We start from the raw sequence: 20,069 nt of genomic DNA, 5'->3' as shown, positions 1-20,069 counted from the left end.
AGTAGTCTGGGTGTGGTGGCTCATGCCTGTGATCCCGACATTTTGGGAGGCTGAGGCAGGCGGATCACTTGAGGTCAGGAGTTCGGGACCAGCCTGACCAACATGGTGAAGCCCCATCTTTACTAAAAATACAAAGAATTAGCTGGGTGTGGTGGCGCATGTCTGTAATCCCAGCTACTGAGGAGGCTGAGGCAGGAGAATCGCTTGAACCCGGGAGGTGGAGGTGGCAGTAAGCAGAGATTGTGCCGCTGCACTCCAGCCTGGGCGATAGAGCAAGACTCCGTCTCAGGAAAAAAAAAAAAAAGATTGTTAGCATTCATGTTTACATTGTGCAATGACATTTTAAATGCAAATATGAGAGTGTTTAACTTGTACATGGAATTACTGAAATTACACAACCCATATTTTGTTTGTACATGCATATGTATTTCATTCTTACCAGAAAGTAGAAATGCTTCACAAAATGAGCTCAACTATTTTTATTTCACTTCTTGATATGCACACATTCTACCAACACTCTCTACCTTTGGCTTACTGATGAATAAGAACGGCAGAGCAGAAAAGAAACTTTGGGTTGCCTTATCTTTTTAATTTTTTTTTGAGACAGAGTCTTGCTCTGTCACCCAGGCTGGAGTGCAGTGGCATGACCTCGGCTCACTGCAACCTCCACCTCCTGGGTTCAAGCGATTCTCCTGCCTCAGCCTCCCGAGTAGCTGGGATTACAAGCACAAGCCACCACACCCAGCTAAATTTTGTATTTTCAGTAGAGATGGGATTTCACCATGTTGGCCAGGCTGGTCTTGAACTCCTGACCTCAGGTGATCTGTCTGCCTCGGCCTCCCAAAGTGCTGGGATTACAGGCGTGAGCCACCAGGCCTGGCAGCCTTATCTTTCTTGGTCTTTCTGTGTCATCATTTTGAGTGTAACCTGGTTGGTCAGTGTGAGGAAACAACACAAGTAAGAAAGCATATGGTAGAATTCCTTGGTCATTTATGTTTCTTGGAGCGCCATTGCCTTTTTTCTGCATTTAGGCAAGTTGCAGTTTGAACAGAAAGTATGGCTTCTCAGCTCTGTCACACCCACTGAGTCACAGAGGTAGAACACTTACCTTGTGCTCACTTTGAGTCTTGCTGACCTCCCATGCATCGTGGGTCTCCTGGAATTAAGTGCTCACGGGACAATGTGAATGCTATATGGGGATGGGTCAGCAAGGGACTCTAGACACCCGAGTTCACTTATCCTTCTGTTCACACCAGCATCAGACCTCACTTATGAAATCCAAGTTCAATGATCAAATCATTGAGGATTTTGAGACATTTGCAACAGAGCATTAAACCAAGTGTGGGGTCCTTCTGAATGTGGGGCCTGTGGGACTGCACACATGAAGCCAGCCTTGGGTGACAGCATAAGGAAATTAGTTTCCTCACATTGCATTATTTGTGAAACCAAATTAAAATATTTTTTGTAATTAAAAATATTAAATCCCCGAAGTCCCATCTAGTTGCATCATTTGGGGAGTTTTTTGTGTTTATCTATCTAACTTGTGCCTTGTCTCTCTGGTGAAATTGTCTCTTTTTCTAGAACGAAGATCATAACTTCTGCTCTTTCATATCCAGCATAGCACCTGGCCGAGGCCAGAGGACCCAGTTCAGAAGCTCAGGAATTCAGAAGGGACTAATTGCTTTTTGGGGAAGTCCACTAAAGGAAGACCGTTTCTTCACCCACAGCAAACTTCTGACACCAAAAGTGTGGGTTTTTCCACACCAAGCAATTATCCAGTTCTCTGCAGGCACCAGCTGGATGTCCTGCAATTTACTTTTATTTTTGAGATAGAGTCTCACTCTGTCACCCAGGCTGGAGTGCAATGGTGTAATCTTGGCTCGCTGCAGCCTCTGTCTCCTGGCTTCAAGCGATTCTCTTGCCTCAGCCTCCAGAGTAGCTGGGACTACAGGTGCCCACCACCAAGCCTGGCTAAGTTTTTACATTTTTAGTAGAGACAGTGTTTCAATATGTTGGCCAGGCTGGTCTTGAATTCCTGACCTCAGGGGATCCACCCACCTCAGCATCCTAAAGTGCTGGGATTACCAGCATGAGCCACGGCACCCAGACGTGTCCTGCAATTTAATTCAACTCTGACACTAAGTACCTGGACTTAGCACAGACCCCACAGGTTAAGGGCTCAGTCCAACAAGACCACTCCCACTTCGGATGCCAGCTGCAAGCAGTGGGGCCTCAGGTTTTCCCACACTTCTGTCTGGCTTGGCTACAAATCAGGAGTTCCCACAATCCTCTCTTCTCATTTGATCACTTGCTATAATGGCTCACAGAACTCAAGGAAACACTTTACTTATGCTTACTAGATTATCATAAGGGATACAAATGAACTGTCCGATGAAAAGGTACAAAGGGTGAGGTGCAGAAGGGTCCCACCCACAGGAGTTTCTGCCCCTGTGGAGCTGAGGTGCACCCTATTCCTTGAATATGGATGTGTTTACCAACTGGGTTTAGGGTTTTTGCGGAGCCTCTGTCCTCCCCAGAGGGTAGGGGTAGGAAGTGAAAGTTCCAGCTATCTAATCATGTCTTGATCTTTCTCATGACCAGCTCCCATTCTGAAGCTATCTAGGGGCCGCCAGCCACCAGTCATCTTACTTTCATCAAAAAGGTACTCTTGTCACTCTGGAGATTCCTAGGGTCTTAGAAGCTCTTGTATCAGGAACGGAGGACTAAGACCAAATATTACAACAAAAGGTACTCCTATCACCCCTGTCACTCAGGAAATTCCAGGGTTTTAGGAGCTCTGTGCTGGGAAGTGGAAACAAAGACCAAATATGTCTTTCTTATTGTATCACAACGTCTCACACACACTGTACTGGAATAAGCTCCCAGAGCCACCCTAGCTTTGTCTGGGTGCTGGGTGGGGAGCAATAGCACTGAAGCCCCCTGCACCACACACACACATACAGCTGTGAGTGGGGGCGAGGAAAGGTTGAAGATGTCAGACGGCACAGGAGGGAATGTATAAGGAGCTCATCCCAACGCCATCTCGTTAACAACTTAGAGGTGATTCTCATGAATAGTAAATAGTTCAGGCCATCAAACAGTCAGAACCTGCCCAAAGTGGCCCTCAGGCTGGCAGGGGTAATCAGAAGGCCTGTCCCTCCAAGCTGGGCTGGGAAACCCTTCTTCCATAGGACTGCATTGTGTCTCCTTTCCTTGAAAATAACACTACTGGCGTTTGCACTTTGTTTTGTAAATATTACATGTTCATTGTAAAAATTTGGGAAAAACAGACAAGCAAAAACAAATAAAATAAAAATTTTAAAAAGCAACAGAACATCTTTCATAGCTGCACCACTGGACATCAAAATAGTTAGGCTGGGTGTGGTGGCTCACGCCTGTAATCCCAGCATTTTGGGAGGCTGAGGTGGGCAGATCACCTGAGGTTGGGAATTTGAGACCAGCCTGACCAACATGGAGAAACTCTGTCTCTACTAAGAAATAGAAAATTAGCCAGGCGTGGTGGTGCGTGCCTGTAATCCCAGCTACTTCGGAGGCTGAGGCAATAGAATTGCTTGAACCTGGGTGGCAGAGGTTGTGGTGAGCTGAGATCGCGCCATTGCACTCCAGCCTCGGCAACAAGAGCAAAATTTCGTCTCGAAAAAAAAAAAAAACAGGCCAGGTGCAGTGGCTCACGCCTGTAATCCCAGCAGTTTGGGAGGCCGAGGCGGGTGGATCACGAGGTCAGGAGATCGAGACCATCCTGGCTAACACGGTGAACCCCGTCTCTAATAGAAATACAAAAAATTAGCCGGGCCTGGTGGCGGGCGCCTGTAGTCCCAGCTACTCGGGAGGCTGAGGCAGGAGAATGGCGTGAACCTGGGAGGCAGAGCTTGCAGTGAGCCGAGATCGTGCCATTGCACTCCAGCCTGGGTGAAAGAGCGAGACTCCGTCTCAAAAAACAACAACAACAACAACAACAAAAACCTGTTACCATTTTGCTGTGTGTTGCAGCAACAGTGTAGATTAGATACCTTGGGGTTCCCTGCAACCTCCCTCGAGTGTTCTCTTCCAAGGCATCTGAGAAGCTCAAAATGTCTTTTCCCTGGCGGGGTACCATGGCTGATGCCTGTATTCCCAGCACTTTGGGAGGCTGAGACAGGTGGATCACCTGAGGTCAGGAGTTCAAGACTAGCCTGGCTAACATGGTGAAACCCCGTCTCTACTAAATATACAAAAATTAGCTGGGCGTGGTGATGCATGCCTGTAATCTCGTCTTCTCGGGAGGCTGAGTCAGGAGAATCGCTTGAACCTGGGAGGCGGAGGTTGCAGTGAGCCAAGATCGTGCCGTTGCATTCCAGCCTGGGCCACAGAGCAAGACTCCATAAAAAAAAAAGAAAAAACCTTTTCCCAGCCCTCCCCAAAGCCAGAGCTCTTCTAGGGACCTGGGTCTGACAAGCAGGAGCATCCCCACATGACTTGGAAGGCATACATGAGCCATCTGAGCAGGTCACATGCAGGTATTGGTTCTTCTTCAGCAGCTTAGACAGGAGCAAGTGCTGGTGCCAGGCCGTGTATCAGAGGGGGAGTTGAGAGTCGCAGCAGGGATGTCCCATGGTGTGGCTGGGCCTCCTCCTGGCTGGGTTGTCCTTGTTTTGTGGCATCCAAGCATGGTTCCCTGATCCTCCTGGAAATTCTGTAATGAATTAACACTCTGTAACAAATCCCTTTCTGCTTAGCTAGCTAGAGTGGATTCTGTTGTCTGCAACAAAGAACTTATTCATTAGGCTTCAGCTTAACTCTCATCACCTCCTTCACAGCACTTACCATAATGTGGAATTAGCTCATTTATGTATTTGTTTACCTACATAATGTCTCTTAATGAGGGAGGAACCATGTCTGTCTTGTTCACCAGTTTAATCCCAGTGGCTGTCTCATAGCTGCACTTCATCAATGTCTGTTGAGTGAAACATCTGGCCACCTTCCAGCAGCCTCTGTCCCAAGGGAGAACAGAATACCAGCTTCAGCCCCTTCTGTGGACCAAGTGGGTTGTATTCCTTTTGTGTGTACTGTACAACCTCTCGCCACCCTCACTGCCAACTCTTGCCGACTGCCTCTTTTTGCAGAGAAAGGCAATGTTCTATAACAGGGGTGTCCAATCTTTTGGCTGCCCTGGGCCACATTGGAAGAAGGAGAATTGTCTTGGGACACACATAAAATACACTGACACTAACAATAGCTGATGCGCTAAAAAAAAAAAAAAAAAAAAAAAAAAAAAAAAAGGATCCGTGCATAAATCTCATAATGCTTTAATAAAGTTTATGAATTTGTGTTGGGCAGCATTCAAAGCTGTCCTGGGCTGCATGCAGTCCTCAGGCCATGGGTTGGACAAGCTTGCTCTAGAAGATTCTGGTTTACACCCCTCTTTGGCTCTAGTCACTTGCAAATTGTAAGGATGAATCAACTCACTGTGACCAATTCCCTGCTTCCCTTCAATAAGCAAAGACCTGCTCTCTCTCTCTCTCTCTGTGTGTGTGTGTGTGTGTGTGTGTGTGTGTGTGAGAAGTGGGGGCAGATGTTTGAATATTAAAAGGCCGATGGACTTATATCATGCATTCACTTATAAACTTATATCATGCATTCATTCCACACTCAGTGAGTGCCTACTGTGTATGTATGTGGGGGTTGCTGGAGTCCCGGTTCTGGGACCCCCAGATCAATCCCTTTTGGGGGCCTGGACCTCCCAGTAAATGCCACTTTGTAATCAGACTTTCTCCCTTGGGCCATCGAGCTGTCATCTAAAGTAGTGAAACCTCTAAGCCTTAAACTATGAGCCAGATGATGCAACTGCCACAATCCAATTGTGCAATTTCAGGCACAAACGCTATGTTTGAGATATAGGCTCAGGGGTAGATTTTCGTGATATGATTTCAAAGGCTTGGTGCTCAGACAGCCCGGTCCCTGCGTGCCTGGCTCCTGGAGATAAGAACCATGAGACCCAGTAGCCTTGTGAAGGAGGGGGCCTCATGGCTCTGTGTCCTCATGGCTCTGGCCTGGGGTGATGGGGACACATACTATTACCCCATTGCTGTTATACCTGTTGGAACTGTGGGCAGAACCACTGTGTTGTTCTAGGCCTGAACTTGGAAGGAGCAGGCCCACAGTTCCTTGGGGCCCCAGGGCTGCTGGGAACACACCCACTCCGACTTATCTCATCTGTCAGTAGGTGCAGAGTGGAAGGGCCCTGTGAGGTGAGTCCTGTAACTCTTTCCTCTCCTCTGGCTAGGGGGCCTCGCTGTCTCCCCACCAAGTATACTGAGAGAGGGCAATGGCCTTAGAGCCCACTCTGGGCCAGTCCATGGAAAGGTTTACTCAGTTACAGAAATCAGAGCCTGCACGCCTTTGGAACTAGAAAATAAGTCTGATCAGACTAAAACCTGGGGATGCAGAAATGAATCAACAACAGTCCCTGCCCTCATGAAAAGCTGAGCCATTACAGTGCAGGGTGGAAAATGTTGCATGCAGTCATCAAACACACAAATGCTCGAGGGCCCACCATGGGCTCTGCACAGTGGGTACCGCATGGCCCCTGCTGTGTGCCTGGTGCTTGTGATCCGGTGGGAACGGCAGTAACTGAGAAATCATGGCACCGCACGGTGATGAGGCTAAGGTCTGGGGAGTACAGGGCTGGGAGGGTGAGCAGCAGGGAGCCAGCTCGGGAGGCCTCTCTGTGGCCACAGAGGAGAGCAGCAGGACAGTCATCAGCCGGGTGGGTGGGGTGGAGGGAATGGAGAGTCCGTGGGGTATGGGGTGGGGGAGGAGTGGGAAGAGATGGGCTGGGAGGTGAGCCCGCAAGGGCACGTGGGCACCCTGGCTTCGATGTCATGGTCAGCGGGAGCTTCCGAGGCTGTTCAGCAGGACACGTTAGCTTTTATGACGGCTCCCTCTGGCCACAGTGTGGGGACAATGGAGCCCCTCTGGGAGCATCTGGGCCTGCAGGGGCGAGGCCTTCCTTCTTCTTCTGGGTGCTCTGTCAGCACCACGCAGAGCGATGGCTCTCAGACCCGTCCAGCAACAACAGGCTGACTCACACCTCGCCGGCCACTTGTTGAGTAGGAAGTTGAGCTGGGAGGACCATGGCCTTCCGCTCCCCTGCACAGATGGCAAAAGAACTGCTGGCTGCTTCCTGCAGGGCACGTCTGGAGAAAACCCTGCTCCCTGCTCTGTACATCCAGGCTCCCTGGGCCTCCCTCGGCTTGCCCAGCTGGCTTGTCACAGCCAGAATGAGGAGCTGAGACACTTGGGCTTACCACCAAGTCCTGCCATGTCACCAAGGCCTACGGGGAAAAGGCCAGACCCGGGAAACCTTCGCTGCTTCCCAAAGCGCCACAGGAGAACTGAAACCCACCACAGGCCCTTCCTCCCCAGCCCCCTCCCGGCCCTGATAATCCTTCCCCTCACCCAGCCCCCGACTCCCTCTGTATCTTTATTATTTTTATTATTTTATTTTATTTTAATTTATTATTTTTAGTTTTGGAGATGGGGTCTTGCTGTGTCACCCAGGCTGGAGTGCAGTGTCGTGATCTCGGCTCACTGCAACCTCTGCCTCCCGAGTTCAGGCAATTCTCCTGCCTCAGCCTCCTGAGTAGCTGGGACCAGAGGTGCACGCTGCCACGCCCAGCTAATTTTTTGTATTTTTAGTAGAGACGGGGTTTCACCGTGTTGCCCAGGCTGGTTTCGAACTCTTGAGCTCAGGCAATCCGCCTGCCTTGGCCTCCCAAGGTGCTGGGATTACAGGTGTGAGCCACCGCGCCCGGCTATTATTTTTATTTTAAGCAGAGAGAACTGGAAAGGAGAGGGGAGTCACGGTGTGCATAGATTCTGGAGCCAACTCACCCTGACGTCCCTCCAGCTGGAGCAGCCCCTGCAGAGAACTGTTTTGAGAAAGCCAGGCTGTGGCTGTGGCCAGGCAAGATGCAGCCCACAGTCCAGCTGTGACCCCTGCCAAGCAGATGGAGACAGTGACCTGTGGCGGGGTGGGATGGAAGTGCAGGAAGAGGCCAGGAGTGAAAAGCGAAGCCCCAGCTCCTGATGCCTGTGAATGCCCTGGCTCGGCTTAGGCCATTCTCGGGGCTTCTGGTCCTCACCCTCAGGGAGACGGAAAATTATTCTGGGTTCCCTGGGGTGAAACAGCAAACCTGCCGAATCTAGGACAGCACAGACTTTTTGGCTGTCCACAAGCTCCGTAGACATTTGTTATCAAATACATGCATAAGATGTTCACTTAGTATTTGTTACTAATTGGGAAGAATGAGATGTTCTAGAATTAGAAGACCTAGGGCTGCTAGGGCTAACATAACAAAAATGCTACAGCCTGGGTGGCTTAAACAACAGAAATTTATTCCTGCACAATGCTGGAGGCTAGGTTGAAGGTGTTGACAGGATTGGTTTCTTCTGCATTCTCTCTCCTTGGCTTGTAGATGGCCACCTTCCTCCTGGGTCTCCTTATCATCTTCTCTCTGTGTGTATCTGTATCCAGATCTCCTCTCCTCAGAGACACTACTGCAGTTACTAAGAACAGGGAAGATATCTATGTATTGGCAAGGAAAGAGGTCCAGCTTACTGTTAAGTGGAAAATGTCACAGAACAGTAAGTACCATATGATCTTACATAGATACCTAAAACCCAAGTGTTTATTTTTATGTTTGTGTGTAGGAAGACCACTCACAGGGCTTCCCTATGGAAGGGGAACAGTATTAGGAGTGACTTGAGGGGACTTGACTTGTGTACATCTATATGTGTGGCACATTGGATTATTCTTTTTTTTTTTTTGAGATGGAGTCTCGCTCTGTTGCCCAGGCTGCAGTACACTGGCGCTATCTCAGCTCACTGCAACCTCCATCTCCCGGGTTGAAGAGATTCTCCTGTCTCAGCCTCCTGAGTAGCTAGGATTACAGGCACATGCCACCATGTCTGGCTAATTTTTGTATTTTTAGTAGAGGTGGGGTTTCACCACCTTGGCCAGGCTGATCTCGAACTCCTGACCTCAAACTATCTGCCAACTTCAGCCTCCTGAAGTGCTGGGATTACAGATGTGAGCCACTGCGCCTGGCCTGGATTATTCTTCATTCTTTTTCCTTTCCTTTGGCCTGAGACTCTGCACCCTCTGCCACAGTAAGCTGAGTATTTTTCCCTGCCCCAGTAATGTTGAACTTGGCCATGTGACTTGCTTGGGCCAAGGGAGTTTTGATGTATATACCCAGAGCAGGGGCCTTAAATGTGCCTCCTTGGCATGGCTTTGTCCCTTGGGCTGTTGTGACTCTTTCAGAAGAATATACCTTAGTGAATGGCTGGTCCAAGGAGAATGCGAAGACTTGAAGGGCAGACTGAACCCAGGCTCAGCCTGGAGCTGAACCCAGCTGATACACAGATTCATGAGCAAGAAAAAGACGTGCTTACCTGAAGCTGAGTGAAACAAGTCAGACACAAAAAGACAAATATGGCAAGCTTCTACTTATATAAAATATCTAGAATACATACATAGAGATGGAAAATAGATTAGAGGTTACCAGGGACTAAGGGAGGAGGAATGAGGAATTATTGCTTAATGAGCACAGAGTTTCTGTCTGGGGTGATGAAAAAGTTTTGGAGCTAGAAAGTAGCAATGGTTTCACAATGCTATGAATGTACTTAGTGTCACTGAATTATAAACTTTAAAAATGGTTAAAATGGTGAAGGATAAAAGACTACACTTTGGGTACACTCCTTCGGGTGACGGATGCACCAAAATCTCAGAAATCACCACTAAAGAACTTATCCATGTAACCAAAAACCACCTGTACCCCCCAAAGGTATTGAAATAAAAAATTTTTAAAAATGGTTAAAATGGGCTGGGTGCGGTAGCTCACACCTGTAATCCCAGCACTTTGGGAGGCTGAGGTGGGCAAATGGCTTGAGCTTAGGAGTTCAAGATCAGCCTAAGCAACATGGCAAAAAATCTGTCTCTGCAAAAAATACAAAAATTAACCGGGTGTGGTGGCACACCCATGTGGTCCCAGCTACTTGGGAGGCTGAGGTGGGAGGATCACTAAGGCTGGGGAGGTGGAGGTTGCAGTGAGCTGTGATCACACCACTGCACTCCAGCCTGGGTGACAGAGCAAGACTCTATCTCAAAAAAAAAAAAAAAAAAAAAAAAAAAAGGTTAAAGTGATAAAGTTTGTGTTACATATATTTACCACAATTTAAAAAAAAATAGGATAACCAAACTCATTTACTTGTACACTTAAAATAGGTGAATTATATGGTATGTGAATTATATGTCAGTAAAGCTGTTTAAAAAATAAAAGGCCAGGTGCGGTGACTCATGCCTGTAATCCCAGCACTTTGGGAGGCCGAGTATATATAAAACTGAGTATATGACATTTACAAATATACCCAATGGGCCGGGCGCAGTGGCTCACACCTGTAATCCCAACACTTTGGGAGGCTGAGGTGGGCAGATCACGAGATCAGGAGTTCGAGAGCCGCCTAACATGGTGGAACCCTGTTTCTACTAAAAATACAAAAATTAGCTGAGTGTGGTGGCGCGCCTGTAATCCCAGCTACTCAGGAGGCTGAGGCAGGAGAATCGCTTGAATTTGGGAGGCGGAAGTTGCAGTGAGCTGAAATTGCACCACTGCACTCCAACCTGGGCAACAGAGTGAGACGCCATCTAAAAAAAAAGAAAAGAAAAAGGAAAACACATGCTTGCTGTTTAAGCCATTACGTTTTGGGTGGTTTGTTAAGCGGCATTAGCACAGTAAGAGCTGACTAATACAGCATGGCTGTATGCGTATATTTTATAATTAGTACATATTATTCGTGCAATTGAAAATAAGCAAAACCAGAATTTATTGCATTCATCCAAACAGGCCCCTCTTTCCTGCTTTCCTCCCCGGCGGTGGCACTGGAATGTTTCTGGACATTGCTCATCCCTGTTTGGAGTGACTTGGCTTCTCTTGACAGCCAGACCCAAGTCCTGTGTCTGTGGAATGTGCCTTCACATGGCTCCCTCCTTTAGCTCTCTGTAACCACCTGCCAGGATGTGTTTTCATCACCTGGGCCTGGATGGTTGCCTGGGTGTGCTGGGGGTCTCCCTGCCTGGGTCCATTTGGCACAAGGGAAAAGGAATCACTCTCAACAGGTTTCCATTAAGTTACCCTGCTCAGTCAGCCAGGAGCCCTCCTCCCAGAACACACACACATACACACACACACACACACACACACAGATACACTTTCCACTCTGTAAAATGGGCTTCTAATAAACTCTATTTCTTGTTGCTCAGAGGCATGCTAGGTGATCAATGAACGCATTCAAACATAAAATATGTACTGTAGGGGGATAGTATTCTGTGGGGGGAAGTAGAATGGAAATGAGTTCAAGGAGGCAGTTAAATGTAAACTTTCCAAATGTTGGGAGACATATTTATATATATTCAAAATAGATTTTGGTTTGTATGGAATCCATAGCATATATAGATGTCATTGGGTACTTTTTTTTTTTCTTTTTTGAGTCGGACTCTCACGCTGTTATCCAGGCTGGAGTGCAGTGGCACGATCTCGGCTCACTGCAACCTCCACCTCCCGGGTTCAAGCCATTCTCCTGCCTTAGCCTCCCGAGTAGCTGGGATCACAGGCGCCCACCACCATGCCCGGCTAATTTTTTGTATTTTTAGTAGAGACGGGGTTTCACCATGTTGGCCAGGCTGGTCTCAAACTTCTGACCTCAGGTGATCCGCCCGCCTCGGCCTCCCAAAGCGTTGGGATTACAGGTGTGAGCCAATGCACCGGGCCCATTGGGTATATTTTTAAATGTCATATACTCAATTTTATATTTTAAAAAAATCACCATTTACATACACTGGTAATTACGTCTTTTGCAATTGTTTATAATGAAACTGTTTTGATATCAACTTAACATTATGAGAGGAGATGCCCAGAAGTTTTTCAACATTATTTTAGGGAATGCACGGGAGGAAAAGGATTTGGAAACTGCTGAGAAGGGGGGCGGTGATCGTTTGAACTTGGTCAGGTCGCCTGACCTTGAGTTTGAGTTTCGCTTTCGTAAGTGAGGGGCAATTGAAGCACTGAGCCCTTCGGGTTGCTCTAGGAGTGGAAGTAAATCAGCCACCGCCGGCAAGGCGCTTAGCTGGGAGGAAGGAGTGCGTTCAGCCTGGGGAGGAGGGTGGGAGAAGGAGGCAGATGAAGGCAATGGGGATCAGGTTTTCGCGGGGGTATGTGACCTCCGACCCGGCTGACGTAGGGCAAGGAAGAGATCCCCGTCTCTACAGAGGGGCCTGAGGGCAGGACACATCAGGCCTAGAGCTGCCGGTGCAAAGGCCTGGGGGCCGGAAGGTCTTGGTCCGGGAGCCCCGGCGCAGGCGCAGGCTGAGGCCCTCGGGTCCCCAGCGGGTCCTCGCCATCAGTCACTCTCTACGGGCCAGACCTGGGGGTCACGGCCTGCAGGAGCCTCCCTGCGCGGCCCCACTCCCTCATCTGCGACCCCGTGGGGAGGCGACCCTGACCACCCTCGTTCCGGACTCCAGCAGGGCGCCTGCAGCCAGCGGTCCCCTCCCGAGTCTCCGCTCCTGCCGGGATTCTGCAGGAGCGGGACCTCATCGCCGCGGCTGGGAAGCCGTTCGAGTTTCATTCCACTCGAAGGCTCAGAAGGTCTTGGAAAATTGGGGACATACATCTTTAAAAGCTGGAGACACTTTACGGAGCGAAATATCTGCACCGCCCCCGCCCCCAACTCCTGTTCTACCTCCCTTCCCCGGGCAGGTCTGGGTGATGGGGCCACCTTGGCGTGGGGATCGCGCCTGGTACCCTGTACCGGCTAGTGGCGCGGTGTGTCCCTAGGCTAATTTGGAAAAAGCCGAAACCTGCGGGGCAGCGGCGGCGACCCCTGGCACAGCGTCCCCTGGCGGCCGCCGGGCTCAGCCAGGTCTGGGAGCCGGGAGGTCGCCGGGAGAGTGGGCCCAAGGCAGGATCAGCCCAGCCCCTCCAGGTAGCCTCCTCCTCCTCCTGCTCCTCCTGCTCCCCTGCCCCCTTTCTCTCTCTCTTTCTCCTTCTCCTCCCCAACTTCCCTTCTTCCTCTCCCTCCTCCCCTCCTCTCCTCCCTTTTCTTCTAATTCCTACAGTTCGCCTTTTAAATTAAGGTACGTCAACATTTAAATAGCTTATAGATTAACATAGTTCAAGTATGTTTTTAAAAAACCTGTTCAAAGGTATACAGTGAAAAGTCTTCATCCCAGAAAAACTGTCAGCCAAATGTTAAAATTGAGGGGCATTCTACAAAATACCCGACTAGTACTCCTCAGAACTGTCAAAGTCATCAAAACCCAGGAAGAATCTGAGAAATTGTCACAGCCAAGAAGAGCCTAAGGAGACAGGACCATTAAATGTAATGTGTCATGGATGAGGTCCTGGAGCAGAAAAACGGACATCTGGTGAAAACTAAGGAAATCCGAGTCAAGATGGACTTTAGTTAAAGCATCAACACCGGTTCATTACTTGTAACAAACAACCCATACCAACGACCAATGCTAATAATATGGGAACCTGGGTGCAGGCTTGATGGAGACTCTTATTATCTTTGCAATTTTTCTGTGACGCTAAAACTGTTTAGAAAATAAAGTGTATTTTTGTAAAAAGAGTCTTCCTCTCACCCCTACCTCCAACCATACAGTTTCCACCCCTCAGCGTATTAATCATCTATCTTAGCTTTTTTTTTTTTTTGAGACGGAGTTTCGCTCTTGTTGCCCAGGCTGGAGTGCAGTGACGCGATCTCGGCTCACCGCAACCTCCGCCTCCCGGGTTCAAGCGATTCTCCTGCTTCGGCCTCCTGTAGCTGGGATTACAGGCATGCGCCACCACACCCGGCTAATTTTGTATTTTTAGTAGAGATGGGGTTTCTTCCATGTTAGTCAGGCTGGTCTCCAACTCTCGACCTCAGGTGGTCCTCCCGCCTAGGCCTCCCAAAATGCTGGGATTACAGACGTGAGCCACCGCATCCGGCAATCTTAGCTTTCTGTGTGCAAATACTAGCAAATATAAACATCTACCCCTTTCTACAGAAATAGTCTCATACTCTTGTTACAGACCATTATGCCTGTGACCAGTCAGTTCCCTGTTGTACACTTGGGTTGTTTCCTTTTCGTTTTTTCTTTTTTTTTTTTTTTTTCCTGTTCAAATACGACTTCAGGGAATAACTGTGGAAGTGGTGAGTTAATATGTTGGGTAGCTTGCCAGTCCTGGGACTGCTACACCCGAAAGTGGGGCTGTTTGTAATTGTGGTAGACAGGACCGTTGGGATTTAATCTGCATGTTAATCAGCATCTCCTCGGGCCTGCAGATCTGGGAGAAACAGCTGGATCTAGGTGACACTCCCAGTCCGCAGTCCGCAGGGGATGCCCCAGCAACCTTACCAGGGAGTATGCCCCCTGGGTCGGATTCCCGCCGGTGCGTGTGGATGCGCGCTTCCCGAGGCTGGCAGAGGTCCTGGGCTTCCCACCCTAGACCGTGGGATCCAGGAGCTTCCCGAGGACTGGGTGTCAGTCTCCGGGTCTGGGGTCCCGGCAGCCTGCCCCACCTCCAACTCCTCCTTCCTCGCCCCTCGGCCACCCGCCCGGCAGCTCCCAGTCCTTCTCCCACTGGGAGGTGGAGCAGGCCCCACCCCCATCCACTCCGAGATTCCTCTTCGCCTATCCTCAGCAATTGTGGTGCCTGCTGTCGAGATGGTATGTCCCTACCTGCTTGTACTCATACTGCCTTTTGCCCCCTTAACACCCCGCCATATCTCTCAAATTCTAGGTGATTAACAAAATTCCACCCCCAATATTTTCTAAGGAAAAACTTCAGACAAATAGAAAAGCTGACAGAGTTGTGCCGTGAATATCCGCACACCCACCTAGGTCCACACGAACCTCTCCCCACTCCCTGTCCTTCCGTCGGTCTGTCCATCACTCGTCCTTTCCCTGGGAGGCACCCAGACCCGCGGGCGTCCACACACTCTCCCCAGGGGTCCCCACGCCCGGCCTTGCCCAGAGTTCTGTCTCAGTTTCCTTTTATAAATGTACCGTATAAACGCCGTATAAATGTACATACGGCGAAAAGTACAAATCCTCAATGTGCCACTGTCTGGCTGATTTTAGACAGTACGTGGAAGAGTCTTTTTTTATTATTATAATAGTTATGTATGTATTTATCTGAACATGTGTTAGAGAAAAACCCTTACCTGTTTTCCATTTATGATAGGGGCACGAAGTTTCCTTTAGCAATAATGTAGGTAAATGAGCTTATATAAAGGGCTGGGAGGAAGGGGAGGGGAGTGAAAGGGAAAGGAGAGGGGGCTTCCCAGTTAACACATTAACTCACTGCTTCCACGGTTATTCCTGAAGTCCTGTTTGAACAGCAAAAAAAAAAAAAAAAAAAAAGGAAGAAAAAATCAGAACCAGCTCAAGTGTGCAACAGGGCACTGGCCACAGGAATGGTGGTGAAAAAGACTGCAGTCCTGCAGTCTTGCAGTCAGAAAGTCTTGCAGTCAGTCCTGCAGTCAGAAAAAGACTGCAGGACTGCGTCCCGGAGCCCGGCAGCCCCTACGAAGCGCAGCCTCAGCCGAGGAGCTGCAGGCGGCCGTGGAAACCTGGGGCGCCGGGAGGAGTCCGGGGACTGGCGGGATCTGGGGTCTGCAGTGGGGGCCGTAACAGCGGGTGTGTGTGTGTGTGTGTGTGTGTGTGTGTGTGCGCGCGCGCCCGTGTGTGTTTTCCAATCGTTATGCATCTTCGCCCAACTCCTTGACCCTGGGTTTGTTCCTGTGAACGCAGCACCCAGCACAGGGCCGGGAACACAGTGGGTGCCTGATAAGTGTTTCATGCGTTCACGAGTGTGCAAACGGTTTGTACGCACTACACAAAAATAACGGTTCACAACAACAGGAGGAAAAATCCCCCTTCTCCGTGTCGCCGCTACCCAGTGAGGCATTGCCAAGCCAGCTACAGTGTTTGTTAATTGACAAACGGGACAGGGGCAGGACGCAGCGAAACTAGAATTCCGAGTATTCTGGACGGGATTTACAGCAGCAGTAAAAGTAAAAGTGGGCATGCGCAGCAGACCAGCTGTATAGCCTCAGAATGATCCGTCCGGATATGCTTACTAGGTGCCTCGTTAGCGCAGTAGGTAGCGCGTCAGTCTCATAATCTGAAGGTCGTGAGTTCGATCCTCACACGGGGCACAATACTTTTGCTTGCTGTACGTACAACCCTGCCGGAAAGAAGCGTTTTGTTTGCTTGTCAAAGTCCGGGGGTGACAACAAGGGGAAAAGACATATCTGCGACGAGTGTCCTGGGACCAGGTGAACCTGTTAAGAAGTACCCCCGCCAAGACCACCCTCGCACTGCGGCCTGAGTGTCCAGGAAAGAGCACGTGTAAGGGCCTGGAGCAGTCCCCGACTCCTCGACCTGCCCTCGCCCTTGCCCTTGGGCACTGGCCGTCGCGGGGCGGGGAGGGGGTGTCGCGCACAGCTCTGGGTTAGGGTAGGAGTCCGGGTGGTCACAGTCCAGGACGGCGCTGCGAGCGCGGCCGAGTTCAAGGCCGTCTAATGGAGGCAACAGAGGAGTGGCTGGGAACACGGTGTGGGCCGGCGAGGGAGCTGCGGGATGGGTAGGCAGCATTGATGAGGGAGGCCAGCGGTGGGCACTGAACCTATCTGGAAATGCAGGTCATGATAGGGTCTGGGAGAGGGGTGTCGGGGAGCTCATGCAGGCAGCTGCGGTATACCATATGCCGGAAGCTGTGTCATGACTGCATCTGAAACAGACGCTGCAACTGCGGTCCTCACCTGCTACGTTCTTGATAACTCAGCCATTCTCAAAGATCCATCTCCCTTCTGCCCAGGTCAAACAGCGAATTAAATTATGATGGAATAGCTATAACCAGCCCTTCATCTTTCAACTCTTTGCTGGTGGCATGAGTCTCTTCAATTTCCCTGGGGATATTTTTTTTTTTTTTTTTGAGACAGGGTCTCACTCTGTTGCCCAGGCTGGACTGTAGCGGCATGGTCTTGGCTCACTGCATCCTCCACCTCCCAGGTTCAACCAATTGTCCTGCCTCAACCTCCCGAGTAGCTGGGACTACAGGCACGTACCACTACACTCGGCTAATTTTTGTATTTTTAGTAGAGACGGAGTTTCACTACGTTGACCAGGCTGGTCTCGAACTCCTGACCTCAGGTGATCCGCCCACCTCGGCCTCCCAAAGTGCTGGGATTACAGGTGTGAGCCACCACGCCCGGCCCCTGGGGATAATTGCGATAACTTTTTACTAACCAGGTTTACTGTCCTGGTAAGGAGGAAATTCCAGGGGCTTTCACTTGAATCTTTCTAGGATAATAGCTCTTACTCAATGGGTCTTAGTGCCAACGAGGAGAGTCTGCCATTTTTCATGTATGTTTATTTCAATGATATATTCAGGTACTCAGAAAATAACCACGGGTTGGTTTCATGGCTCTATTCACCCTCTGTAATTCAAACTTTGCTCAAGACTCCTTTGATCAACTGACCACCGTTAGCTGTGACTTTCACTGGTAGGCCATAGTAATTAGTGTCAATTCAGAAACCATGTTTAGTAATCCCTGTGAGATATGGGTGTTTTCTTTTCCCTAGTATGCAATCCTTCAAGTAAATGGCAAGAGGTTTCTTTGGGGAAGGGTTAAAGAATACTCGTAAGCATGTATATGTCGTAAGCATGTATATGTGGCACTGCTTCAGGGTCCTTCCTCAGGGGGACCTGGCCTCCCCTTCAATCAAGAGGCTTTGGATCTGAGAATTATTTTCATACTGGAAACTGGGTGACAGGTATGACTCTCCATGGTGATGACTCGAGTCAGTTTTTCGGCTACCAGGTCTGGAGTTTTTCCTGTTACATATCTCAAGCAACATTTTAGTAGGCTGTCTATCTATTTCATTCTTAGGGACAGTGTAGTCAATTACCAGTAGCCTAAAATCCTTTACTACTACTACCGCCCTGCTGCCCTTTACTGTAAATGGTTGTCTGGTAATTAAATGGTTCTGCCTGGCCTCTGCTGCCCCAGAATTCCATTATTCCCACTGAAACCAGGGAACACATCTGTGGTGGTGGCATCTCTCACCATCATGTCTTGTTGCATGAGCCACCACAGAGTTTTTCAGGTTTGTGGGTGCTCCTTGCTCAGTGCCTTCATAAAGGAAGTAGCTTTTGGGCCCAGAGCATGGCATTGGGAGGTGAGTGAGGAGGCCAGATGTGATCAATCCACCCCTACATTCCTACCTCCCTGAGCCTTTGGATACCTGCATCCACATCATGCCAGGGAAATTCTGGCATCTGTCTCATTAGATAGAGGCCAACATTGAGTCCACATTCCTGTCAACCAACCAAGTAAACTGTGGAGCCACTTTCAATAGTATGAGCGTGGCAGTTATCAATCATCTCAGGTCTGCAGTGATGGGCTGGGCTCTTGAGGCATTTCTCCTTACAATGCGCATGATGCTGAGCTGTCAATAGAGGGTGCTGGAAGGACACTGCAGGAGAAACAAGGCTTCTCTTCCTTGCTCCAACGTGCTGTTTGGCTTACTCTTGCTCTTGCTTCACGGCCCACCAGCGGTGCGTGTGCATGGGGGACATCTAGTCGTGCTCTGCCCCAACCATGTGCCTAGTGTGCACAATTGCTTTATGACTTCACAGTCCTAGCCCAATGACCATGTCACTATAGTCTTCCCAGCATGGACACTGGCATGTTCTGGGTCTCATGCCAGAAGTACCACCCTGATGCACTCTGAGCACCTGCCTGCTGGCCTGTTTGCCTGTGCCTGAGGGTGGTTTCTTGTGGCTCTCTGGATATGGCCAGCCTGCACACTACCCTGACAAGCGGGGTCCTTATGCCCTGCCTCCCTGTGCATTTTTACCAGCCTTGGATTTTCTGTGCCCAGATTTGTTTCCTGCTGCCTGGAGACATGGACTACCCCTGGCCTGGCCAACTCTGAGACCCTCCCCAATATCCAGTGGTCTGCAACCACACCTTCTTTGACCAGGTCTGACCTAAGCCTGGGGGAGGGAGGAGCCTCCCTTCCAAGTCTGTCCTTCCTTAAGTACTCTCCTCAGTCCTACATACCCTGTAGAGTTCTCTTTACGTCTTCATAGTTGCTCCCATCATAGTTTAGTCTTTACATTAAACTTTCCTTATCCAAACAGCTGTGTAGTTTGCTTCCTGACTGGACCCAGACTGATACAATGAGATTAAACATTAAATCCAGACTCAGATAAGCACACCCATATTAATAAATTAAGCCTTATGCAGCCCTTGCAGTCAACTGCTGTTAACGACCTACACGCAATGACTTTGGAAAGACCTTTAGCAAATGCTGAAATCTTGCTCAACCTGGGAGAATTCATACTAGAGAAAAACTCTATGAGTGTAAATAAATTTGAAAAGGCCCCTAACCAACTTAATAACTTATTTAGCACCACCGAATTCTTATTGGAAAATAACTTTCCAAATGTAGCCCAATGTGGGGAGTGATTCAGCTGAAGCCGAACATTTAGCCAACATTGCAGAATTCACACCAGAGAGAAACTTTATGGATGTAATAAATATGAAAAGGCCTATAGGGACCGCTCTTCTTTAATAAACTCAAGGGAGTAATGGAGATAAACTTTTTGAATGTAACAAGGAATTTTAGCCAAGTTCAGCCCTTATTCAATTCCAGAGAATTCACATTATAAAGAAATTGAAGATTGAAGATATAAATGTCAAGAAGCAGGAAGAAATAATCAGAAATGTCTTTCACATATTTCATTAAATGTGATAACCTTTGCAATATCAACCAAGCACATATGACTGAGGGGATTCAACCAAGTATCTGAAATCTGCTAAGGCAGTGATTGCATCAAGATTACTGGAGAAACGTAGGCTCAGAGACAACTGGAAGCATGTGATAAAAAGAACTTCATTTGGGTGAGAGCATTCATAGTGCACTTTCACTGAATGAACAGGAACTT

General features: G+C 49.1%; 1 protein-coding gene and 1 non-coding gene across 2 annotated transcripts in view; one reads left to right on the top strand and one right to left on the bottom strand.

The window, feature by feature from the left end:
* Positions 1 to 8,359: 8,359 nt before the first annotated feature.
* The window catches only part of TBC1D31 (TBC1 domain family member 31), a 123,009-nt gene continuing 111,299 nt past the window's right edge, over positions 8,360 to 20,069 (bottom strand). The window contains exon 20 of the mRNA XM_034966549.3: positions 8,360 to 8,568. Within this exon, the coding sequence (XP_034822440.2) occupies positions 8,396 to 8,568 (173 nt within the window). The 3' untranslated portion in view covers positions 8,360 to 8,395. The remainder of the gene's footprint in view (positions 8,569 to 20,069) is intronic.
* On the top strand, positions 16,197 to 16,269 carry TRNAM-CAU (transfer RNA methionine (anticodon CAU)). Its single transcript has one exon. It is a non-coding gene; the product is annotated as a tRNA-Met (tRNA).

Source organism: Pan paniscus, chromosome 7, assembly GCF_029289425.2.
Source record: "Pan paniscus chromosome 7, NHGRI_mPanPan1-v2.0_pri, whole genome shotgun sequence".
Classification (NCBI taxonomy): Eukaryota; Metazoa; Chordata; class Mammalia; order Primates; family Hominidae; genus Pan; species Pan paniscus.
Note: the sequence above shows the minus strand (reverse complement) of the source record. Positions and strands in the feature narration are given on the sequence as shown.